This window comes from Mustelus asterias, chromosome 3 (genome assembly GCF_964213995.1).
Source record: "Mustelus asterias chromosome 3, sMusAst1.hap1.1, whole genome shotgun sequence".
Lineage (NCBI taxonomy): Eukaryota > Metazoa > Chordata > Chondrichthyes > Carcharhiniformes > Triakidae > Mustelus > Mustelus asterias.
Genome location: NC_135803.1, coordinates 150680402 through 150702447, shown reverse-complemented (window position 1 = coordinate 150702447; position 22046 = coordinate 150680402). Strand labels below are relative to the sequence as shown.

Sequence of the window (22046 nt, the reverse complement as noted above, 5' to 3'; positions counted from 1 at the left end):
TGGTCCTCATGTTTTTAATTAAAATTTTATGGAATTAATGATTTGGATATGCAGAAGCCAAAATATCATGCACCTTTTACAATATAAAAGGAACATTTTTTAATCATGGAAAAGTTTGGCAATCCATCAGCACAGAATTAATTTTCAGGACCAGACAGATACTTTGGCAGGAATGATCAATTTAGTATGTCATTTAAAAATCCAGTTCCACCTTATTCAGCAGGGCCTCACTTTTTCAGGGGTTATAGCAAGACTTGAACCATAAAAAGGAAGTTCCAGTTAGTTCAGTGATTTCTAATTGGTTATCATTTGGGAGAGGACATCAGTGGTGTGCCTTCCGGAGAAGCGAAGAATCCGTGACAGCAATTTTTGGATTTCCATGTTTGATTGCGGATATGTTGACTCTGGATATTGCTGCCAGTTTTGGATTGGTAACAATGGCGAATGCGTAATAGTTTCACCATCATTAATACCACAAAATTTGGGCCATTATGATCAGTGGCGTTGCCAAAGTATGTTTAATTTTTAAATGAGATATCAGAGAATACTCTAGATCCTGGCTCCCAAAAGAGCCAGATTTACCGTGGAAGCGTATACTTTTACAAGCATGTTGTAGAACGGAGCTATGTATAATAACAGTAGAGGCTCCAGTATCTTTTCCATCACACTGGCAGCCAGTTCATTGTTCTTATTGCCTGCCATTGATGTATGTTGGAAAGATTTACAGGTTGATACAGGACCAAGTTATGGTGTCATTTACAGGGCTGTGGTGATTCTGGAACTTGGAGTTTTCTATCAGTATTCTCAGGATTATGTATGTTGTGATTTCCTTGTCATTTCCTTGTCATTCCTACCTACAATAGCAAAGTAGTGGCCTTAACATTACAGTGACTCCAACCAGCTTTTCTTGATCACAAAAGATTGGTTGAAATATTTCAACTCTTTCCCCGTTTTCCCCTCTTCCTTTTCAAGTTGACATAAATGAACATGAGGAGCAGGAGCAGCTTCACCATTCAGTACTGACCACCTGCCTCTGTTTCACTTTCCTAACTGCTCCCCATTTCCCTTAATTCCCAGAAAGATCAAAAATATGTCAGTTTTGGCCTTGAATGTACTCTGTGGAACATCCACATCACTCTGGAGTAGAGAATTCTAGAGGTTTACAGCAATCTGAGTGAATAGAGTGTCCCTTCTTTGTGCTAAATGATTGTCTCCAGTCCTATCCTGAGACTATTGACCTCCACCTCTGTAAATCCAGGTTGTAGTTCCTCCAACCCCTCAATGTCTACTCTGTCAAGCCCCTTCAGAATTTTGCGTTTACAATTTAGTTTACTTTTCTAATTTCTAATACTTCGGAATTGTGATATAAGCAGGTTCCAGGTTGCCAATGATCAAATATAATATGTCAATTTATGGGGACTCTGTATTGGAGGAATGTCTTTATGATGTGATACCCCAATTAAAATGTATGTGTTTTGTTGTCTGAAGTAATTGTATCCACTTTGATATTTTCTTGAACCTTGGCTAACTGTCCTCCTATTTTTCTTTCTTCCCTCGATGGGGAATAGCCAGACCACAGCCCCATGTCTTTTCCAAGTTACTGTTGTTGAGCTGGGACGTCTCTGTAATGATGAACAAGTCTAAACTGGAATCTACCATTCTGGGGCGTGGGGGTTGATATGTGCCACAGAATGTGACTGATCTGTTTCCATTTTACATGGTCTGGTTTCTCCAATTCTCTGATGGTCAGTTATGATTTGTAGACTTATTTTTCAGTCTGTCAATCCTAATATATTACGTGCAAAAACTTAATTGACTGAATTGGACCTGTGTGGAGTGAGTGTATACAAGTGCAATGCTTCCCTCACAATTTCTAAGAAATAGTCAAATACTGAATTGGGACTTTGGCCTCATTCTTTGTATTAATACAAAAACAAAATGCTGCAGAAGCTGGAAATATAGAATTTAAAAAAATATTGGAAATACCTGCCGAACAGTATCTGTGGAGAAAGAGAAAAACAAAAGCTACCTGTTCAGGTTGACCTTTTGTTAAAGATGTAAGGGGTATGAAGCAAGTATAGAGGAGGGGAAATGGGAGTGGGGGAGAGAACAAGAGAGAGGTCTGATAGGTGGAAGATTGAGTGACAAAGAATGATGGTACAAATGGTAATGGGATAAAAGCATGGCAGCACAGTGGTTAGCACTGCTGTCTTACAGTGCCAGGGGCCTGTGTTCGATTCTCAGCTTGGGTCGCTATCTGTGCGGAATTTGCACGTTCTCCCCATGTCTGTGTGGGTTTCCCCTAGGTGCTCGGGTTTCCTCCCACAGTCTGAGAGATGTGTAGGTTAGGTGCATTAGCCATGCTAAATTCTCCATCAGTGTACCCAAACAGGTGCAGGAGTGTGGTGACCAGGGGATTTTCACAGTAACTTCATTGAAGTGTTAATGTAAGCCTACTTGTGTCACTAATAAATATACTAAACTAAAGAAACGCAAGATGTTTCTGCAGGATGTACAATTTTGATTTATTATTGTCACATGTATATGTATACATTGAAAAGTATTGTTTCTTGCGCACCATACAGACAAAGCATGCCATTCATAGAGAAGGAAACGAGAGGGTGCAGAATGTCATGTTACAATCATAGCTAGGGTGTAGAGAAAGATCAACTTAATGCGAGGTAGGTCCATTCAAAAGTCTGATGGCAGCAAGGAAGAAGCTGTTCTTGAGTCAGATGATGCGTGACCTCAGACTTTTGTATCTTTTTTCTGACAGAAGAAGGTGGAAGAGAGAATGTCCGTGATGTGTGGGGTCCTTGATCATGCTGGCTGGTTTTCCGAGGCAGTGGGAAGTGTAGACAGAGTCAATGGATGGGAGGCTGGTTTGCGTGATGGATTGGGCTTCATTTATGACCTTTTGTAATTTCTTTGAGCAGCAGAATTACTAACAGCTGCAATCTATAAACAAAGAAAGGAAAGATATTATTTCTGAAATGGTTCATCTCTCATTGAATCAGGAAAGCTGTACAGGGCTGAGACAAAAGATGAAGTGCTCTTCTTCAAACTTAGAGCTTAATTGAAGCAGTGTAGGAGGCTGAGGGCAGCGAGGTCACAGTGCGAGTGGGGTGGAGAATTCAAATGTCGGGTTACCTGAAGCTTAGGTTTGTGCTTGCGGCTGAATGGGGATGTTCCGCAAATAAGTGGCCTAATCTGCATATGGTCTCCACTTTGTAGAAGGCGGCAGTGGATACAGTATACTAAACTGAAAGAATCACAGAATTGTTACGGTGCAGAAGGAGGCCACTGTGTTTGTACTGGCTCTCCAAACGGGCATTGTGGCTATGGCCTAGTGGTATCATCGTTATACTATTAATCCAGAAACTCATTTCATGTTCTGCGGATCCGGGTTCGAATCCTGCCAAGGCAGATGGAATTTGAACTCAATAAAAAAATATCTGGAATTAAGAATCTACTGATGACCATGAAACCATTGTCGATTGTCGGAAAAACCCATCTGGTTCACTAATGTCCTTTAGGGAAGGAAATCTGTCTTTCCTTTCCTGGTCTGGCCTACATGTGACTCCAGAACCGCCACAATGTGGTTGATTCTCAACTGCCCTCGGGCAACCAGGGATGGGCAATAAATGCCAGCAACGCCCATGTCTTATGAATGAATAAAAAATACCATTTCCGTGTTTATTCCCCATACCTCTGCACACTTTTATTCAAACAAACATGTAATGCCTTGATTGACCTGCCTCCATCTCACTTCCAGGTCATGCATTCCAGCTTTTTTTTTACATTACACTTCTTTTGTAAAATGTTTTAAATCTCTGCCCCCTCATTCGCATTTCTCTTCATTGAACTTCATCTTCCATCTATTTGCTCACTCTACCAACTTGTCCATGTCTATATGATGCTCTGTGAATAGAAATTGCAGGGGCGCTGATGTAATTTTCCAGGCCCCTCTAGACTTGGGGGAGGTTTCGGAGGACCGGAGAATCTTAAATGTCATGCCCTTGTTCATAAAAGATTGAGAATAAGCCCAGCTGTTACAGATAAGTCAGATCTTCACAGTTTACTATACTCCTTACATACTTACGACTGTGGCCAAATTCCGTTTCCTTACAACTCGATTTTCAAGTTTGCTGATGACACCTCTGCAGTGGGTCAGATCTCAAACAATGATGAGACAGAGTACAGGAAAGAGACAGAATCTGGGGAATCGTGCGATGACAATAATCTCTTCCTCAATGTCAACAAAACGAAGGAGATAGTCATCAACTTCAGGAAGCGTAGTAGGAGAACATGTCCCTGTCTACATCAACGGTGATGAAGTGGAAATGGTCAAGAGCTTCATGTTTCTAGGTGTCCAGCTCATGAACAACTTGTCCTAGTCCCTCCACGTTAATGCTATAGTTAAAGCCCACCAATGCCATCCCTGGGTCAGGAGGCTAAGGGAATTTGGCATGTCAGCTATGACTCTCACTAACTTTTACAGATGCACCATAGAAAGCATCCTTTCTGGATGTATCACAGCTTGGTATGGCTCCTGCTCTGACCAAGACTGCAAGAAATTACGAAGGGTCTTGAAAGTAGCCCAGCCCATCACGCAAACCAGCCTCCCATCCATTGACTCGGTCTACGCTTCCTGCTGCCTTGCGAAAGCAGCCAGCATAATTAAGGACCCCACGCACCCCGGATATTCTCTCTTCCACCTTCCGTCGGGAAAAATATACAAATGTCTGAGGTCTGTTATTTTCTATGATTCTGTTGCTTTTCCTTCAGACTGTGTGACATCTGACTCAAGATTATGACTTGCCTCAGATTTTGGTGTAATGCTGCAGTAAGCTTTCATTTTCTTCCCATGCCTCGACTCTGCCAGCACTTGACTGGACTGCCCTTGGTTTGAGTGAGATGCTTTGGCAAAAGGCCCACACTCTGTCTGCAATAATTGATGCATGTTGTGAGGCAAAGTATCAACAACAATGCTGGGGTATTGAGGTTTACAGATCAAATAGGTGCTATCATATCTTTGTGGTAAGAAAACCCATTGATTTTAAAAAGCCAATTGTTTCTGGTTTGCTAATTGGAGTAAAGTTATAACTTTTGACAATCTGATTGAAGTCAGCTAGCTGAAAGAGCAATAGAGACAATGCAATGATATCACTAAGATGTGAAGGCCCTGCCCCTCAGTCCAGTGCACAGAAATCAGACTTGTGGATTTTTAACTCTGACCATTTCTCCCTCGATACAGACCTTCCCAAACAGGCAGAGGTGGTTACAGGGTGAGTGGGTGTGGGTGGGAAGATAGAATTATATACATTCTGTAAGCAGTGCAAATTTGTTGGGCTAAATAACCAGCTTTTGAGTTTTACGTCCATGTAAATGGGTTTCAGCCACAATTCCAGGCAAGTAACTCTGGGGCCAGGGAGGAGAGTATTGGATTTATTGAATAGAGGTAACAAAGGTGTGGAAGAGTGTTTTAGCAGTGAGTGAGCTGAGGTAAGGGCAGAGAAGAATGATAGAGAGTTGGAAGGAGGCTGTCTTAGTGGTGGTGAAGAGATGGGTGAAAAGCTGAACTCTGTCAGGACACCAAGCTTACTAACTTTCTGGATCAGGCTTGGAGAGTAACAAAGCACTTGGGGGATGGAATAGGTGGTAGGGAAATGGAGTTTAGGCATGGATCAAAGATGGTGGATTCCATGCTTCCAATATTCAATTGGAGGAAATTTCTGATCACTAGATGCCAGATAAGAGTAACAAATTGGAGATGATGTAGGGGGTTGAGGAAGAGAGGGTTGTAAAAATACATGTGAAATCTGATTAGTTGGTGTCTCTGAGGGGCAGTATATAGTTGTTAAACAGGAAAACAACATCTCTGTACCAAGGAAAAGCCAGGCAGTATGGCTGAATGGCTACCCTCTCGTGGCTCTGACATACATCATTATGAAATGCTTTGACACATACCAACTCCAGTTTTCCAGATTGCCTGAGCCCACTATAGTTCGCCTATCGATGCAACAGACCCACAGCAAACACCATCTCCCTGGCCCTATACTCGCCTTGGAACATGTGGATAACAAGGACGCTCATGTCTAACTCCTATTTATTGACTGCAGCTCAACCTTCAACACCATCATGCCAACAAAACCCATCTCCAAACCGTAGCCTAGGGCTTGGCTCTTCCCTCTGCGATTGGATCCTATACTTACTAATCCATCGACCGCAATCAGTAAGGATAGGCAACAGCACATCATCTACGATTATTCTCAACATTGGTGCCCCGCAAGGCTGTGTCCTCAGCCCCTTACTATACTTTTTATACACATGTGACTATGTGGCCAACTCTACTTTCAAGTTTGCTGATGACACCACCATCGAGCAGTGATGAGATGGAGTACAGGAAGGAGATGGAGAATCTGGTGAACTGGTGTGATGACAATAATCTCTCCCTTAATGTCAGTGAAGCGAAGGAGCTGGTCATTGACTTCAGGAAACGTAGTGGAGGACATGCCCCTGTTGACATCGATGCTGACCAAGTGGGGATGGTCAAGAGCTTCGAGCTTCAAGTTTCAAGGTGTCCAGATCACCAATAATCTGTCCTGGTCCCTCCACACCGACGTTATACTTAAGAGCCCACCAACGCTTCTACTTTCTCGAAAGGCTAAGGAAATTTGGCATGTCTGCTATGACTTTCACCAGTTTTTACGGGTGCACCATAGAAAGCATTCTTTCCAGATGTATCACAGCTTGATATGGCTCCGACGCTGATCAAGACCGCAAGCTACAAAGGGTTGTGAACGTAGCCCAATCCATTACAGAAACCAGCCTCCCATCCATTGACATTGTCTACACTTTCCACTGCCTCGGAAAAGCAGCCAGCATAATCAAGGACCCCACGCACCCCGGACATTCTCTCTTCCACCTTCTTCCGTCGGGGAAAGAGATGCAAAAGTCTGAGGTCCCAACAGACTCAAGAACAGCTTCTTCCCTGCTGCCATCAGACTTTTGAATGGTCGTATCATATATTAAACTGATCTTTCTCTTCACCCTAACTGTAGCTGCAACATTACATTCTGCACCCTATCCTTTTCCCTATGTACTCTATGAACAGTATATTTTGCCTGTATAGTGCACAAGAAACAATACTTTTCACTGTACCCCAATACATATGAAAATAAAATCAAACAACAAAGATAGATATGAGTGATACCGGAGGTATCATTGTGGGAATAAAAGTGCAGAATTATAACAAAAGTGATAAAACTGGTGAACTATTCTGGTTTACCAGCTGTATGTTAGTGTTAAATATGCGAAACATTTGGTGTGGAAAATGAGGCTCGAGTCCCTGAAGACGGCCAAGTGACAAAGAAAATGTTTGGGAATCTGTCAATTGAAAAAAGCACCCCCGTGACACTGAGGATATGCGGGCCCCCGTTAATCCGTTTGAGTTAGGTCACCTCAGCAGACGCAGTTATAATTATGCTGGAGTTTGCTGCAGGAACGCCAGCCAGGGTTTCTGTTCCCAGTCACCACCCAGTACAGCATGCTGGAACATGTGTATTGTTGACATGAGATGGGACTGTTGTCTTATAAAGTTTGCTTATAATGAATTGCCACGTAGATACAGTACCAGATGGCAGACTTTAAGAGCTGTTGCCCAGTCAGCTTGCTGCCTTTGGGATAGGAAGGGAGGAAATTGAAGGAAGGAGCTACCAGTGAATTAGCAAGGGAAAACAGTAAATTTACTTAAGGCCTTTATAAGCATCAGCTTCGCGAGTACTAGTTGGAAGGTCATGGGTTAAAGTTCAATTCCAGGAATTTGGCACTTAAGGAAAGTGGTAGTGTTTCTGAACTGGTAATCTAAGGGCTCAGAGAGGTGGGGGGATTAAAATTCAATCATTTAGCCAGGGTGGGATCAAATGAAACTAATGGATTGTCATAAGAACCCATCTGGACGTCTGCCTTTCATAGGAGGAAGTCTGCTGACCTTACCGAGTCTGAACTACACTTGACTGCAGGCCCACAGCAGTATGGTTGATCCTTAACTGCTCTTTGAAATGGCTTTGCAGGCCAATCAGTTGTATCAAACCATGACAGAAAAATGTTAAAAAGAATAAATCCAGACACAGCAGCCAGCATCAACTTAGGCAATGAAAGGTTCACGTGGAAATGACATGGGGAAACTGTACTCAGTCAACCCCACAAAAGTCCTCACTAATATCTGGGGACTTGTGCCAAAATGTCTGCCGCACAGTTGAGTCAAGCAACAGCCTGACGTAGTTATACTCACCAAATACTTCACAGCTACCAAGTACTTTACAGCCAGTATCCCAGACTCCTCCATCACCAGAGCTGGTGGTGGCACAGTGGTATACAGTCAGGAAGGAGTGGTTCTGGGAGTCCTCAACATCGACTTTGTATGCCACGATGTCCTGTGGCACCAGGTCAAACAGGCACAAGGAAACCTGCTGATTTTCTCCTCCTGCTCTCCCTCAGCTGATGAATCAGAACTCCTCCATGTTTAACACCACTTAGAAGAGGCACTGAGGGTAGCCTCCAGTTAGGAGGTGGATGACCATGTCCATTATCAAGAATGGCTCAGTAGCACCATTGCTCAGATTCCTGAAAGACACCTGCCATAGTGGGCCTACGGCAGCTGTTGCAGGAACCAACAAGAGGGAAAAACATGCTTGACCTGGTCCTCGCCAGTTTACAAAGATGCATCTATCCATGACAGTATTGGTAGGAGTGACCACTGCATATTCCTGGTGGAGATGAAGTTCCATCTTCATGCTGAGAAAGCAGACTGTTTTCCTCAGAGTAGTGTCCTGAGTCCAACTATTTTCAGCTGCTTAATCGATGAGCTTCCCTCCATCGTAAGGCCACTATGCATATTTCAGATTCGTCAAATATTGAAGCCTCCAATGTCCATATGTCAGGAACTGGGTAACATTCAGAATTGGACTGATAAGTGGAAAATAGCATTTATGCCATGAGTGCCAGACAGTGACAAGCAAGAGTCAAGCCATCTCCCCATGTCATTGTGGCAGTCCGATTGCTAATCCCCCATTTATCAGTATCGTGGGAGTTACCATTGACCATAAACTGAACTAAACTAGCCATATAAATACTGTGGCTACAAGAGCAGTCATGATGTGGAGATGCCGGCGTTGGACTGGGGTAAGCACAGTAAGAAGTCTCACAACACCAGGTTAAAGTCCAACAGGTTTATTTGGTAGCAAATACCATAAGCTTTCGGAGCAATGCTCCTTCGTCAGATGGAGTGGTCTCTGTTCTCAAACAGGGCACAGACCAACTAGAAGGTCTGTGCCCTGTTTGAGAACAGAGACCACTCCATCTGATGAAGGAGCATTGCTCCGAAAGCTTATGGTATTTGCTACCAAATAAACCTGTTGGACTTTAACCTGGTGTTGTGAGACTTCTTACTGTACAAGAGCAGGTCAGAGGCTGGGGATCCTGAGGCAGGTAACTCGTCTCTTGATTCCCCAAAATCTGTCATTATCTACAAGACAGGTCAGAAGTGTTATGGAAAACTGGATGAGTGCAGCTCCAATGACACGAAGTTCACCATCATCCCCCAATTAAAAATTCACTCCCTCTCCCACTGGCCTACAGTAACAGTATTATGTACTGTCTGCAAGATGCACTGTAGTAACTCACCAAGCCGCCTCTGACAGCACCTTCCAAACCTGTGGCCTTGGATCAACTAGAAGGACAAGGACAACAGATGCATGGGACGATCATCCCTCAAGTCTCATACAATTCTAATTTGGGACTGTATCATTCCTTCACCTGCTGTCAAAATCCTGTAGCCCGTAGAAGCATGGTGTACATCACCTGGATTGCAGTGATTCAAAAAGATGTCTTATTACACCCCCGTTGGAGGTGCAGTCTTTTGTTGCAGATGTTAAGCTGATTGCCTGCACAAATGGTCATAAGTTATCCCATGGCAATCTTTGTCCTCTTCTCAATCTCAGTCTTTCTTCGAGCTAACACAGGCTATGTGAATTCTTCCTGTCGTCTATCCCTCATCTGGTGCAGCATTTTGTCTGGCCATTCATTTGCTATCTCTGGGCAATTGTGTGCAGAACATTGAATGTACTTAAATGGAACTCACTGCTACAAGGTGCAGTGGAGTTGAGAAGCATGTATTTAAAGGGAAAGTGAATGAACGTGTGAGAAAGAAGTAGAAGATTGTGATGAGATTAGACAAAGATGGGTGGGATGGTGGTGGGGAAGAGGCTTGTTTGGAACACAGTGGCCTGTTGAGTGGAATGATTCGTTTATATGCTGTAAATACTATGTAATAGTTTGGAAAAACAGTTCATTGGCTTTAATGTACTTTAAATCCTGGAGGCATGAAAGGTGTTATATCAATTCTTGTTTTACTTGTAATCGCTTCTCTTTTCATTTCTTTCAGAGAGACGATGGCCTAATGGTATTATTGCTAGACTATTAATCCAGGTTGGGGACCCGGGTTCAAATCTCGCCACGGCAGGTGGTGGAATTTGAATTTTTAAAAAAAATCTGGAATTAAGAATCTACTGATGACCATGAAGCCATTGATTGTCAGAAAAACCCATCTGGTTCACTAATGTCCTTTAAGGAAGGAAATCTGCCATCCGTACCTGTTCTGGCCTACATGTGACTCCAGAACCACAGCAATGTAGTTGACTTACAACTGCCTTCTGAAATGACCTAGTACTCGGTTCCAAGGGCAATTCAGGATGGGGTGGTACGGTGGCACAGTGGTTAGCACTGCTGCCCCAGTGCCAGAGACCCAGGTTCGATTCCCAGCTTGGGTCACTGTCTGTGCGAGTCTCCATGTTCTCCCAGTGTTTGCGTGGGTTTCCCTGGGTGCTCTGGCTTCCTCTCTCAGTCCGAAAGATATGCTAGTTAGGTGCATTGGCCATGCTAAATTCTCCCTCCGTGTACCCGAACAGGCGCCGGAGTGTGGCGACTAGGGGATTTTCACAGTAACTTCATTGCAGTGTTAATGTAAGCTGACGTGTGACACTAATAAATAAACTAAACTAAAAGTTGGCCCAGCCAGTGACATTCATGTCCCACGAATGAATAAAATAAATTCACATTTCCTCCTCTTTATACAATGCTGTTTCTACAGTAGTGCCTGTGCAGTGAGGAAGATAATATAATCAAGCTGCTTTTGTACAATTGTTCCACTTTATCTTCTCATTTTGTCAATTTGAAGGTGAAGGAAGATATTTCATTGCATGGAAATGAGCACATTGTTGTTAATGTGCTGGCTGCTTGCTGTGTCTAATGGTTTATTTGCAGGCATATTACATCAGTGTTGTTAGGATGTGTTTACTCTGGTTAAAGTGTAAGTGGCAAGATAACAACTAGTGTAGGCAAGCTTAAAAATAACATTGGCCTGGACTCGTTTCAGTCACCTGGTGGTCAGAGAGTAATTTCCCAGATTTGTTTTCTCGAATTGGCCTGGATCTTTCTGTTTTGGTCTCCCAGGAGATCAAGGTTTTGTTGGGTGAGAGTAGAAAGTGTATATATTGTGTGTGTAGAACATGCCGGATGGACCAGAGTATATACCTGTTCATGTGTGCGCCTAAAGTTATATTCAGTCACAAGGTTACTTTTGTCCCTTTTGCCAAAGGAATGAAATGATAACTTGGCTGCAATTATACGATCTTTCACCAGCTTGTAACGTTCATCGATTTCTAATGAAACATGCTGGACAAAAGCAGCATGGCCATCTATGTTTGAAGGAGGTTTTTTAGGTTCTGGCTCTTTAGACACAGAATCTCTACCAATCATTCACCTCCACAAGTAACTCTTTGGTACAGTGACAAGCATGCTCTGCTTTTCCAGGATTTTGTTTACTGTATTGGAGCAGTACTCATTTTTATTATCTGTCGAGCAAGATGCAGCAGGACTTCAGTAGCTCCGTTCGAACATGTCAGTCAAATGCAGGTTGTATCTATTAACTCGTCAGAAAGTTGACGAAACACTTTTATTTTTAGGATTGCCCAGACAGAGGTGGCAGCCCTCTGTATTTTTAATTGGATGAAGCAGTCAATCTTTGTACCGTACAATCACTCTGTTGCCTATGAGCTTATTTGAAAAGCGAGCTTCCAGTTCTGAGAACAGTCTGTATCTGCAGAGTGCGTGGCCCTCCAGTCGCTGACATCTCCAATTGTGTTTTTGCTCGGTCTACAATAGCTACAGTCTCTCAAATGAACAAAAGCTGCTAACTGGAAAATGGTTTTGTGCTCGGACTCTTCATTGTACAAAGCGTTCCTATTTTTAGTTATTGCGACTTTGGAACACTCTAGCTTGGAAGGCGTTGAATATTTTTAAGGCAGAGGTAGATAGGTTTTCTTGCCTCAGAAGAATCTAAGGTTGTCGGGGTAGATGGGAACATGGAACTCAATGCAAACAGATCAGTCATGATCTTATTGAATGGTCGAGCAGGCTCCGAGGGCTGAATGGCCTACCTTTGCTCCCATTTCTTATTTTGTACATCGCAGTTGATTTTTATTAGTTTGTTATTAAGACGGCGTTAGTCCTATGGAATGGAACACATTGGCATTTTGGGTATCTCATAGCAGATTTAAACACTTCAGATTTGACAAAATACATGCTAGATGTCAAGCAAAGCTTCAGATATCCTGTTGTCATGACCCCCTCCAAGCTCCTGCACAGTAAATATTCCTCCTGCAGCTTTTTAATGATGCCTCTGGATGAGATTCTCCAATCAAGTGTCAGATTACACTGCTGTTGTGTGTTTCTTTCCCGTTGGAAATGCGGTTGAGACTGCGTTGCATATTTCACCCAGCACCCCGACAGCCGACAGAATGAGACTTTCATTCCTTTCAATTAGAACTTGGGCTGCTGCTGAGAGGCGCATCTGCTAAATGGCTGTGCCAAGTCGCTCCCCCCTCTCCTCTCCATCTGCACCCACTGTTAATGAATGACCAAAAAGCAATTTTTGCTCTTAGTGGGAAAATATTTCAAAGTTAATGCGAGCTGAGTATTGTGAATGCAAGAGCTGTAATTGGGGTAATGGTAATCATGCCTTGTAGTGCGTAGGAAATGTGCTTAAATCCAGTCAAGCTGTGGTAGCGTGGAAAGGATTGCTGCATTTAAGCCTTTAACTAGCATTGCACTCGATACAGATTTGATTTATTTATGACTTGGTCTATCAAATTTACTGGCTTGTCTCATTCACTTGTTTGTTTTCAGGTTCAACCATCTGTAGCCAAGCTTATTTTAGTTAACTTCCATTGGAAAACGTCCGATATTTCAGAACGGTAAGGAAGCTTACTTTGTATGTACAGCTTGGTATGTTTGCACAGTCACCTGATTCTGTCTCAATCCTGTTTTTTTTTCTTTTTGCTGATAACACGGCTTTAAATAAACTATCCGACCACTGTTTATTTTGACATCTCTGAAAATGCTTTTATATATAAAAGTCAGTGGAGTATACTATTTATTATCTGTAGCAAGTCTAACTTGAGTGACTGAATTTCTAAACTCATTTATCTTTGGCATTTTTTTTCTTGAGCTGTTTTTTTTTTGTTAACCTTGTACGCAGTTATTACCAACCAAGGGAAGAACTTGGAAAAGTCAAGGCGCATTGTGAAGGACAAAACTTAATTTGGTGAATCAAATTGTGGGGCTGGTAGATTGTAGGAGGAAGGGGAAACAGGGATGTAGAGCATTGTAGTTAAAGTTCTGGGAAAGTAAGTTGGAATGGGATGTGTGTGTCAAAGACATGACCTCCTCTTGATCTCAGCCCCTGCCAGTTCTCCTTTTACACAAAGGCCATTTCAGCCTGTGATTGTCTCTTAACCTGATTAAACTTCACAGGCTGACTTGAATTTTGACTGTCCAAGGAGATCTTCGGTTTGTTGCAGGTAACAGGCATATAACCATTTGGCCGAGGTTATCCTTCAGTGGTCACTTTAGAACCATGCGAATATTATTAGCTTTTGTGTCTGCCAACTGCACTCAGTTTTTTAAGAGCAGTGACCTAGGTGGTCTGATTATTGTCGACCAATGGTCTGATCCAGAGGGCTTGTTTGAAATTTGATCTGTTATCCTCTGACAGCTCGTTTTGCTTTCTCTTATAAAAACAGGCCAAGTTAGCATCTATAACAAGAAGCCGAGTCTTATCTCTTCGTGAGAATTACATTAGTCCTTGGATATGTCATTGAATGGAATTGCTGAGTGATTAAAGGTTATGTCTGTCACACGTGTACATGTGGGCTATTGTGGGCAACATATTTGAGGAGTTCACAGTCCATGTTATCTGCTTGCAAGTTACAGGGTTGATCTGGCTATAAGAAGGCTACATAGAATTATGTAGCATGGACCTGACTGGTTTGTACCAGTATTTTGTGCTTCACATAAGTCTCCTCCAACTATGCTTCATCTAATTACCTATTGGCATATCCTTATTTCTTCATCCTTGTGTTTTTATATCTTCTCTTAAACACATTTGGAGTCATTGATTCATTACCTCACTGAAGGAGGCCCTTTGGCCTATTAAGTCCATGCTGGCACTTTGTAGACCATAATCTGTCCCATTCCTCCATCCTGTCCCTGTTGCTCTGCAACCTTATTTTGCTGTAGTGCCCATAACAATTTCCTTTCAAACTGTTCTTCATCTCTGCTGCCCACCAACCAAGTTCCAGGTCATTATCTCTGTAAAAATATTGTTCTCATTCCAGCAGCAGTGCCTGCCCGCCCGTCCCCCCCCCCCGCCCCCAATCTGTTGCCAAATGCTTTAAATCTATGCCCCTAGTCCTAGCCCCCAGTTGTTCATAATCCTGAACACCCCTGGACAATTTCTCTTCAATCTCCTTTATTCCAGAGTGAAAAATCTAGCGCTTCCAACCTAATCTTGTGACCCTCATCCCTGGAACCATTCTGGTAAACCTCTGCACCCTTCAGGAATCCTCATACTCTTCCTAAGGAGTGGTGACCAGAACTGGACGCCATGTTGTAATTGTGTACAACCAGGACTTTACAAAAGTTCAGCATGACTTTCCCTGCTTTTACATTCCTTACCTTTATTTATGAAGCCCAAGATCCCACATGCTTTCCTAACGGCTCGGTCAATATGTCCTGCTGCCTTCAAAGGTTTATGCACATGCACTCCCAGGTCCCTCTTTTCCTGCATAGACTTTAGAACTGTGCCATTTAGTCTGTATTACCTCTTCTTATCCCTTAATGCAAAAGTGCGCAAACTCTCACTTCTCTGCATTAAATTGCATCTGCTACTTGTCTGCCCACCATCTGTGTCATTCTGCAGACAATTTGTATGACCCTTAGTGCCTACCAATGTTCCAAGTTTGGTATCATCACATTTTGAGGTGTTACTCTGTATTCCAATATGCAGGTAATTTATATATATTTTAATAAGTTGTATTAGCACTGACCCTTGGGGAACACCACTGTCTACCATCCCCAGTCTAAAAAAACGCACATTTACCATGACGTGCACTTTTCTGTCCCAAAACCATTTTTTAATCCAGTGCGACTGATTTTCCAATCCATGAGCCTCACTTTTGTTAACAGCCTTTTCTGTGGTTATGCTAGTTACGTCAATTACTCCACATTCTAACAACTCTGCAGGTCAGTAGTTAATTAAACAGATGTGAATTTGGCAAAGCAACCACTTGAATGTTATCCTCTTTCTTTCAGGCACAAATCTAACCCGACTCAGCTTCTGGTGGAAGCCAGAGTTCAGCCAAAAACAGCAAAAAACGTAAGTGCTTGGAGTGCACAACTGGATTTAGTTTTCAACCAGTTTCAAGAAACAGAAAGCACTGTTGGTGTAAAGTGGTGTTGGTGTTCAATGCAGCTTGTGTATTTCATTTGTTTCCCAGACGTTTATCCATTCTTCTCATCATTGTGGTGTATGCCTGCAGTCAGTTCGGAAAGAGAATTTGCTGTCCTTGCCCTGCCACCATCCATTCTGCCGCAGTTGCTGGGAACAGCATAGCACTGTACTGGTGAAAGATGGAATCGGAGTGGGTGAGTCAAGGACTTAATGTTGTAATAAAGATAACGTTTATGGGAGTCATTATTCCTGATGTCAGCTGGCAGCTTTCAGATGCTGCAAGAGTTTTTCTCTTTATAGTTCCCATGAGTTTCTGTCCAAAATGCCTTTTTAAATTTAGCAACAGCATGTGGCTTTGGAAATTTCATCTGCCCCCAGTACATAGCCAGCTAGTAAAGACATTCCTTTTGGCAGCAGAGTGGCAGAACTTGGGTTCATGCCTAAGATTCCCCAAGTACCTGACCTTGTTTATATCATTGGGGCGAGATGGCAATTAGGAACAATTGTTCGTTTGTGCCTTAGACGAGGTCAGTTATCCTGGGCCCTTGTTCCATTTGTTACTGGCTGACTCTACCTCTAATACTGGCAGGGACCTTGGTGTTTATTTTGATTTTTGACTTGCTTTGGAGGTGAAGGATAAAAATATTTTCATAGCTACCAATCTATCCCAAAGACCGACCAAGTGATGTGTTCTTAAGCAGTTATTAAGGGGGCTATTTAGTGAGAAGTGTGATGATAGCCAGGTTATCAATAAGTGGTGACTTAAAGGTCTCCGTCTATCCTAATTGAAAATAAAAAAGTGCAAAAATTATTCTTGGAACTATCATCAGCATACTGAACTTTATTTCAGTCAGATTCTCACTGAGAGGAGTGGAAGACAACAGGGTCCTTTGCCTGATGGTATCCAAGAGATGAGTTACAATGACAGTCTCCCATTACAGCTTGAAAAAGTAAAAATGGATGGAATTGAATGAGTTGCAGGTGAATGGGGTGTTGTCAATCTGTAGTTTAATAATAGGGTGAGGTTGGCTCCTGTGGTGGGTTTCAGATTCCAGTCATGCACCTGGAAGTTGTGGAGTAGAAAAGTAATGCCGCCTTTGACAGATAAAGTTGAGGTGGGACTGTGCGTTCCAGAAAGTGGTTGAATGGGTCTGAAGCCTTGGACCAGTTGCTTGCCCCTCCTCGAGAATGGTGCCTAAGCAAGACTCTGAAAGTTACTCCTCATAAGTACTCCCAAACCTGGAGAGGTGTAGAAGGCTGACCAGGAAGACATTGGTTGAGTGACGAAGGAATGAATTCACTGAATACACTACCTCCTCTTTAGAAATCATTGACTTGCTATTATGACACACAGTATTTTGAGATTGAAGATTAAAACACAAATTGGAAGAATAATAGGTTACTATTTTGGGTTGGAGGCTCTGTTGGAAACATTGAGGGGAAACTAACTGGAATGGAGAAGTTTGAGCTTTTTACTGCTGATTATTAAAAGATCAGTTTATTTACAGCATTCTACTGTTCCCAAATGCTAGCTGAGGAGGTGAATAAAAGGTTGTTGGAATAAATACTATGATTTGTATACTGTGAGCACTAAACTAGCTTAAAATTTGATATTGCATCTTTTTCTTCAAAGCTTCCATGTTATGTTCCTTCGCGTGTTTTTAATGCTTTATTTTATCATATGATTGTGAGAGTCAATAACTCTAGTAAATTGGATATAAAGCAGTCCAGTATAGAAAGAAACCCTTGCTGTGTTCAAGTGAATGGCTAATCTTTAGTGGCACAGTAAATCCTGTCGAATGACTATATTCAGAGCTGTCAGGAGACATTTTATAGACCAGGGTTTGCTTTAGTGGTTTCTTAATATTGGCTTCCTAAAATCAGCAAGATTCTATTACAAGCTTCTCTCTCCAAATATTTTAATTTGACCAGCATGAACCACATGGCTATCTTATGCACTCTTTTAGATTAAAAACATTTATTTGTAAAAGTTCTACACTATCGAAATTGCGTTATGTTGTTTGGTAAAAAGCTTTGAAAACTGATCTGTTTCCCTATTAATTGAATTACATTGAAGTGTGCCCCTGATTGCAGCAGCGAGACAGAGTGCTCTTGTGAACTGCTAGCTGCATACAAGTTATCTGGAAATTAATTGCTCTGCAATGGTTACCGTGAATCTCACTTTGATCGAGTGTTGTAATATGCAGGCTGTGGCTACTTTTGGCCGTTTTGATTCCTTTTGCTTCTCGATTATTGCTTATACTGTCTGCCTGCAGTTACTGCTTTCCATGTGGGCTAAAATTTGTGCTCACTAGGGTTGCTTCTAACTCATTTTGCTTGAAAATTGTAGCTGAGAGTGAGTGAGATGTTGTTTTTGGCACAATGGCCTGTATTTGAATCCTGATTAAAGTATTCATATATCTCCCCCCCCCCCCCCCTCCCCCCCACCCACCCACCCACCCACTCACCACCTCGAATATTTTGAAGGCGATAATGCTTGCACCATTAACCATGGGCAGCAGAAGCCCAAAATGTCCACTTCATATTGTAATGAATGTTGGAAATTATTTTGATACTTTTTGAATTCTTTGGTCCTCTTTCTCTTGAAGATGCTGATTCTTGGCTGGGCTATAGGCCTACGTACGTTGAGTACTCTCTGGACTCTTGTCCAAGTGGCTATTATTTATGTGGTGCTTGACTATGTATTCCATTAGGACTTAAACCATGATGAACAGTGCAACTGAGTGCTGTTCCAACATCCACTGAGACACACTTCCACCAGCAGCTGAAATCTGATAACTTAGCCAATGAACAGAACAACAACACTGTTATTACTCAACCAGCTAGGCCCCAAGGAACTTGTGTATATTTTCATTTAGGTAAATTGGGAAGCAAGAATGCCTCCCTTCTCCTTTACTTCGAACATCTAATAGGGCCAAAGAAGGATCCTCCCAGCCATTAGGTTGTGAACTGAGCAGAACAATACCGTGTGGTTAGATTTCACGTCTCCCTTGGTCCCTGTGAGAAGTACTTGACATTTCATGGAGTAGAACTGAAGTTGGGAGTACAGAGTATTCGGGCGTGCTGTGACCATAACACTGATTCCTAGGCTAGATTGTGGCATATAGAGTCATAGAGGTTTACAGCATGGCCCAACTTGTTCATGCCGTCTTTTTTTTTTAAACCCCTAAGCTAATCCCAATTGCCTGCATTTGGCCCATATCCCTCTATACCCATCTTACCCATGTAACTGTCTAGATGCTTTTTAAAAGACAAAATTGTACCCATCCCTACTACTACCTCTGGCAGCTTGTTCCAGACACTCACCACCCTGTGTGAAAAAATTGCCCCTCTGGGCACTTTTGTGTATCTCCCCTCTCACCTTAAACCTATGCCCTCTAGTTTTAGACTCCCCTACCTTTGGGAAAAGATATTGACTATCTAGTTGATCTGTGCCCCTCATTATTTTGTAGACCTCTATAAGATCACCCCTCAGCCTCCTACGCTCCAGAGAAAAAAGTCCCAGTCTATCCAGCCTCTCCTTATAATTCAATCCATCAAGCCCCGGTAGCATTCCAGTAAATCTTTTCTGCATGCTTTTTAATTTAATATCCTTTCTATAATAGGGTCACCAGAACTGTACACAGTATTCCAAGTGTGGCCTTACCAATGTCTTGTACAACTTCAACAAGACGTCCCAACTCCTGTATTCAATATTCTGACCGATGAAACCAAGCATGCCAAATTCCTTCTTCACCACTCTGTCTACCTGTGACTCCACTTTCAGGGAGCTATGAACATGTACTCCTAAATCTCTTTGTTCTATAACTCTCTCCAATGCCCCACCATTAACTAAGTAAGCCCTGCCCCCGACAATCAAGGGCGGCACGGCAGCACAGTGGTTAGCACTGCTGCTTCACAGCTCCAGGGTCCCGGGTTCAATTCCCCGCTCGGGTCATTGTCTGTGTGGAGTTTGCACATTCTCCTCGTGTCTGCGTGGGTTTCCTCCGGGTGCTCCGGTTTCCTCTCACAGTCCAAAAATGTGCGGGTTAGGTTGATTGGCCAGGTTAAAAAAAAGAATTGCCCCTTAGAGTCCTGAGATGCATAGGTTAGAGGGATTAGCGGGTAAAATATGTGGGGGTAGGGCCTGGGTGGGATTGTGGTCGGTGCAGACTCGATGGGCCGAATGGCCTCCTTCTGCACTGTAGGGTTTCTATGATTCTATGATTGATAAAATGCATCACCGTGCATTTATCTAAATTATACTCCATCTGCCATTCGTCAGCCCACTAGCCCAATTGATCAAGATCCCGTTGCAATCCGAGATAACCTTCACTGTCCACTATGCCACCAATCTTGGTGTCATCTGCAAAATTACTAACCATGCCCCTTATATTCTCATCCAAATCATTAATATAAATGAAAAATAACAGTGGACCCAGCGCTGATCTCTGAGGCACCCCGCTGGTCACAGGCTTCCAGTTTGAAAAACAATCCTCTACAACCACCCTCTGGCTTAGGTCATCAAGCCAATTTTGTATCCATTTAGCTACCTCACCCTGGATCCCATGAGATTTAACTTTATGCAACAACCTATCATGTGGTACCTTGTCAAAGGCCTTGCTAAAGTCCATGTAGACAACATCAACTGCACTGCCCTCATCTACCTTCTTGGTTACCCCTTCAAAAAACTCAATCAAATTTGTGAGGCATGATTTTCCACTCTCAAAGCCATATGTAGCTCCATTAAGGGTCTGTTAATTCAAACATGGTGATAAGATGGTTGGTGAGTGCTGCAAGTGGACGGTGTGCAAAGATTTATTTTTCAGAACCTGATCCTGTTCTACAATATCAGATTTTGTTTGAAGGATTGACGGTAACCAGTCTGTATCTTGCTAGGCATATCCTGTATGGCACAAGATTGCTTGCTCCGAACACCTGAGGATTTTGCTTTTCCTTTGATTTCTAACGAAGAACTGAGAGAAAAATACAGGCGCTACCTCTTCAGAGATTATATAGAGGTGGGTGATCTTCAACACTTTGTAAATGTTTGACAGAATGGGGATGCAATAATTGACAAGATATGTTATAAGCTTGTTGACATGAATCGGGAGAAGGTGACTATCCTCATTATCATAGAATCTCGACAGTACAGAAGGAGGCCATTCGGCTCATCGAGTCTGTACCGACCACAATCCCACCCAGGCCCTATTTCCGTAACCCCATGCATTTACCCTGCTAATCCCCCTGACACCAGGGTCAATTTAGTATGGCCAATCCGTCTAACCCGCACATCTTTGGAGTGTGGGAGGAAACCGGAGCACCCGGAGGAAACCCACGCAGACACGTGAGTTATCATTAATTATAAATTCAACTTTGAATCAAAAATACGCGGATGATAGTGAATCGAAAGTGAAAATTTTTCTTTTCTTGGACTCCGAGCTTGTCTAAGAGCAAAGATGTGACTCTACTGACTTAGCTAATCTCAGTGCCCTTGGCCCTGAATGGGAGGTTCGATTACCTGAGGTTCCCACTCTTGGAGGCTGTCCGTTGAACAATGGTGGTAAGCATAAGTAGATGTCAGGCAAGAATAAATTTAAGCTTGGTGCTGATGCCATTGTGAATACACTGCAGAAGTTCAGGACTAAATAGACAAGGGGCCTACGTTGAAATGCAGAGTGGCAGGAGTTGATCACCTGTCGAGGGACATTGTGGAATGAGTGGAAAGTCACACCCAGTAGTAATTCAAGTAAGTATATTTACTTAGCGTAATGATTTTAGAACTAAGATGGTATTTCTCCTGCACTAATTATTTTTCCATGTCCACTGTCCAAATGGTACAAATCTGATGAGCAATAATATGAAATATCTTGGTTTACCTTCGGTAATATTTCAGTGCACTTGGAACTGTCATGGAAAACTAGTTATTTCCTCAGCAGGAATTGACTGTATTTGATTTTCTGCCTTCTAATTGGTGACAATCACATATTGCATTGCTGGCTACTGCACTGAGACCTGAGATGAAAGTGATATTGAACCTGCAAATTAACTCACGTATTTGTCAGAGGCCAGAAATAGAAGAGCTCTCAAGAGTGTGACCTAAGCAATTTCAGCGAGTAAAAGAGTGGAGTATTTTCCTCCCACTCTTGGTTAGCCAGCTTCACACTGAATCTCTTACTTGAAAATGAGCTCA

The 22046-nt window shown here is 42.6% G+C and overlaps 1 protein-coding gene across 1 annotated transcript in view; it reads left to right on the top strand.

The window, feature by feature from the left end:
- Positions 1-22046, top strand: part of arih2 (ariadne homolog 2 (Drosophila)) — a 66683-nt gene that overhangs the window by 14589 nt on the left and 30048 nt on the right. The window contains exons 3-6 of the mRNA XM_078209946.1: positions 13249-13316; positions 15715-15778; positions 15900-16047; positions 20753-20874. Coding sequence (XP_078066072.1) covers positions 13249-13316; positions 15715-15778; positions 15900-16047; positions 20753-20874 — 402 coding nt within the window. The remainder of the gene's footprint in view (positions 1-13248; positions 13317-15714; positions 15779-15899; positions 16048-20752; positions 20875-22046) is intronic.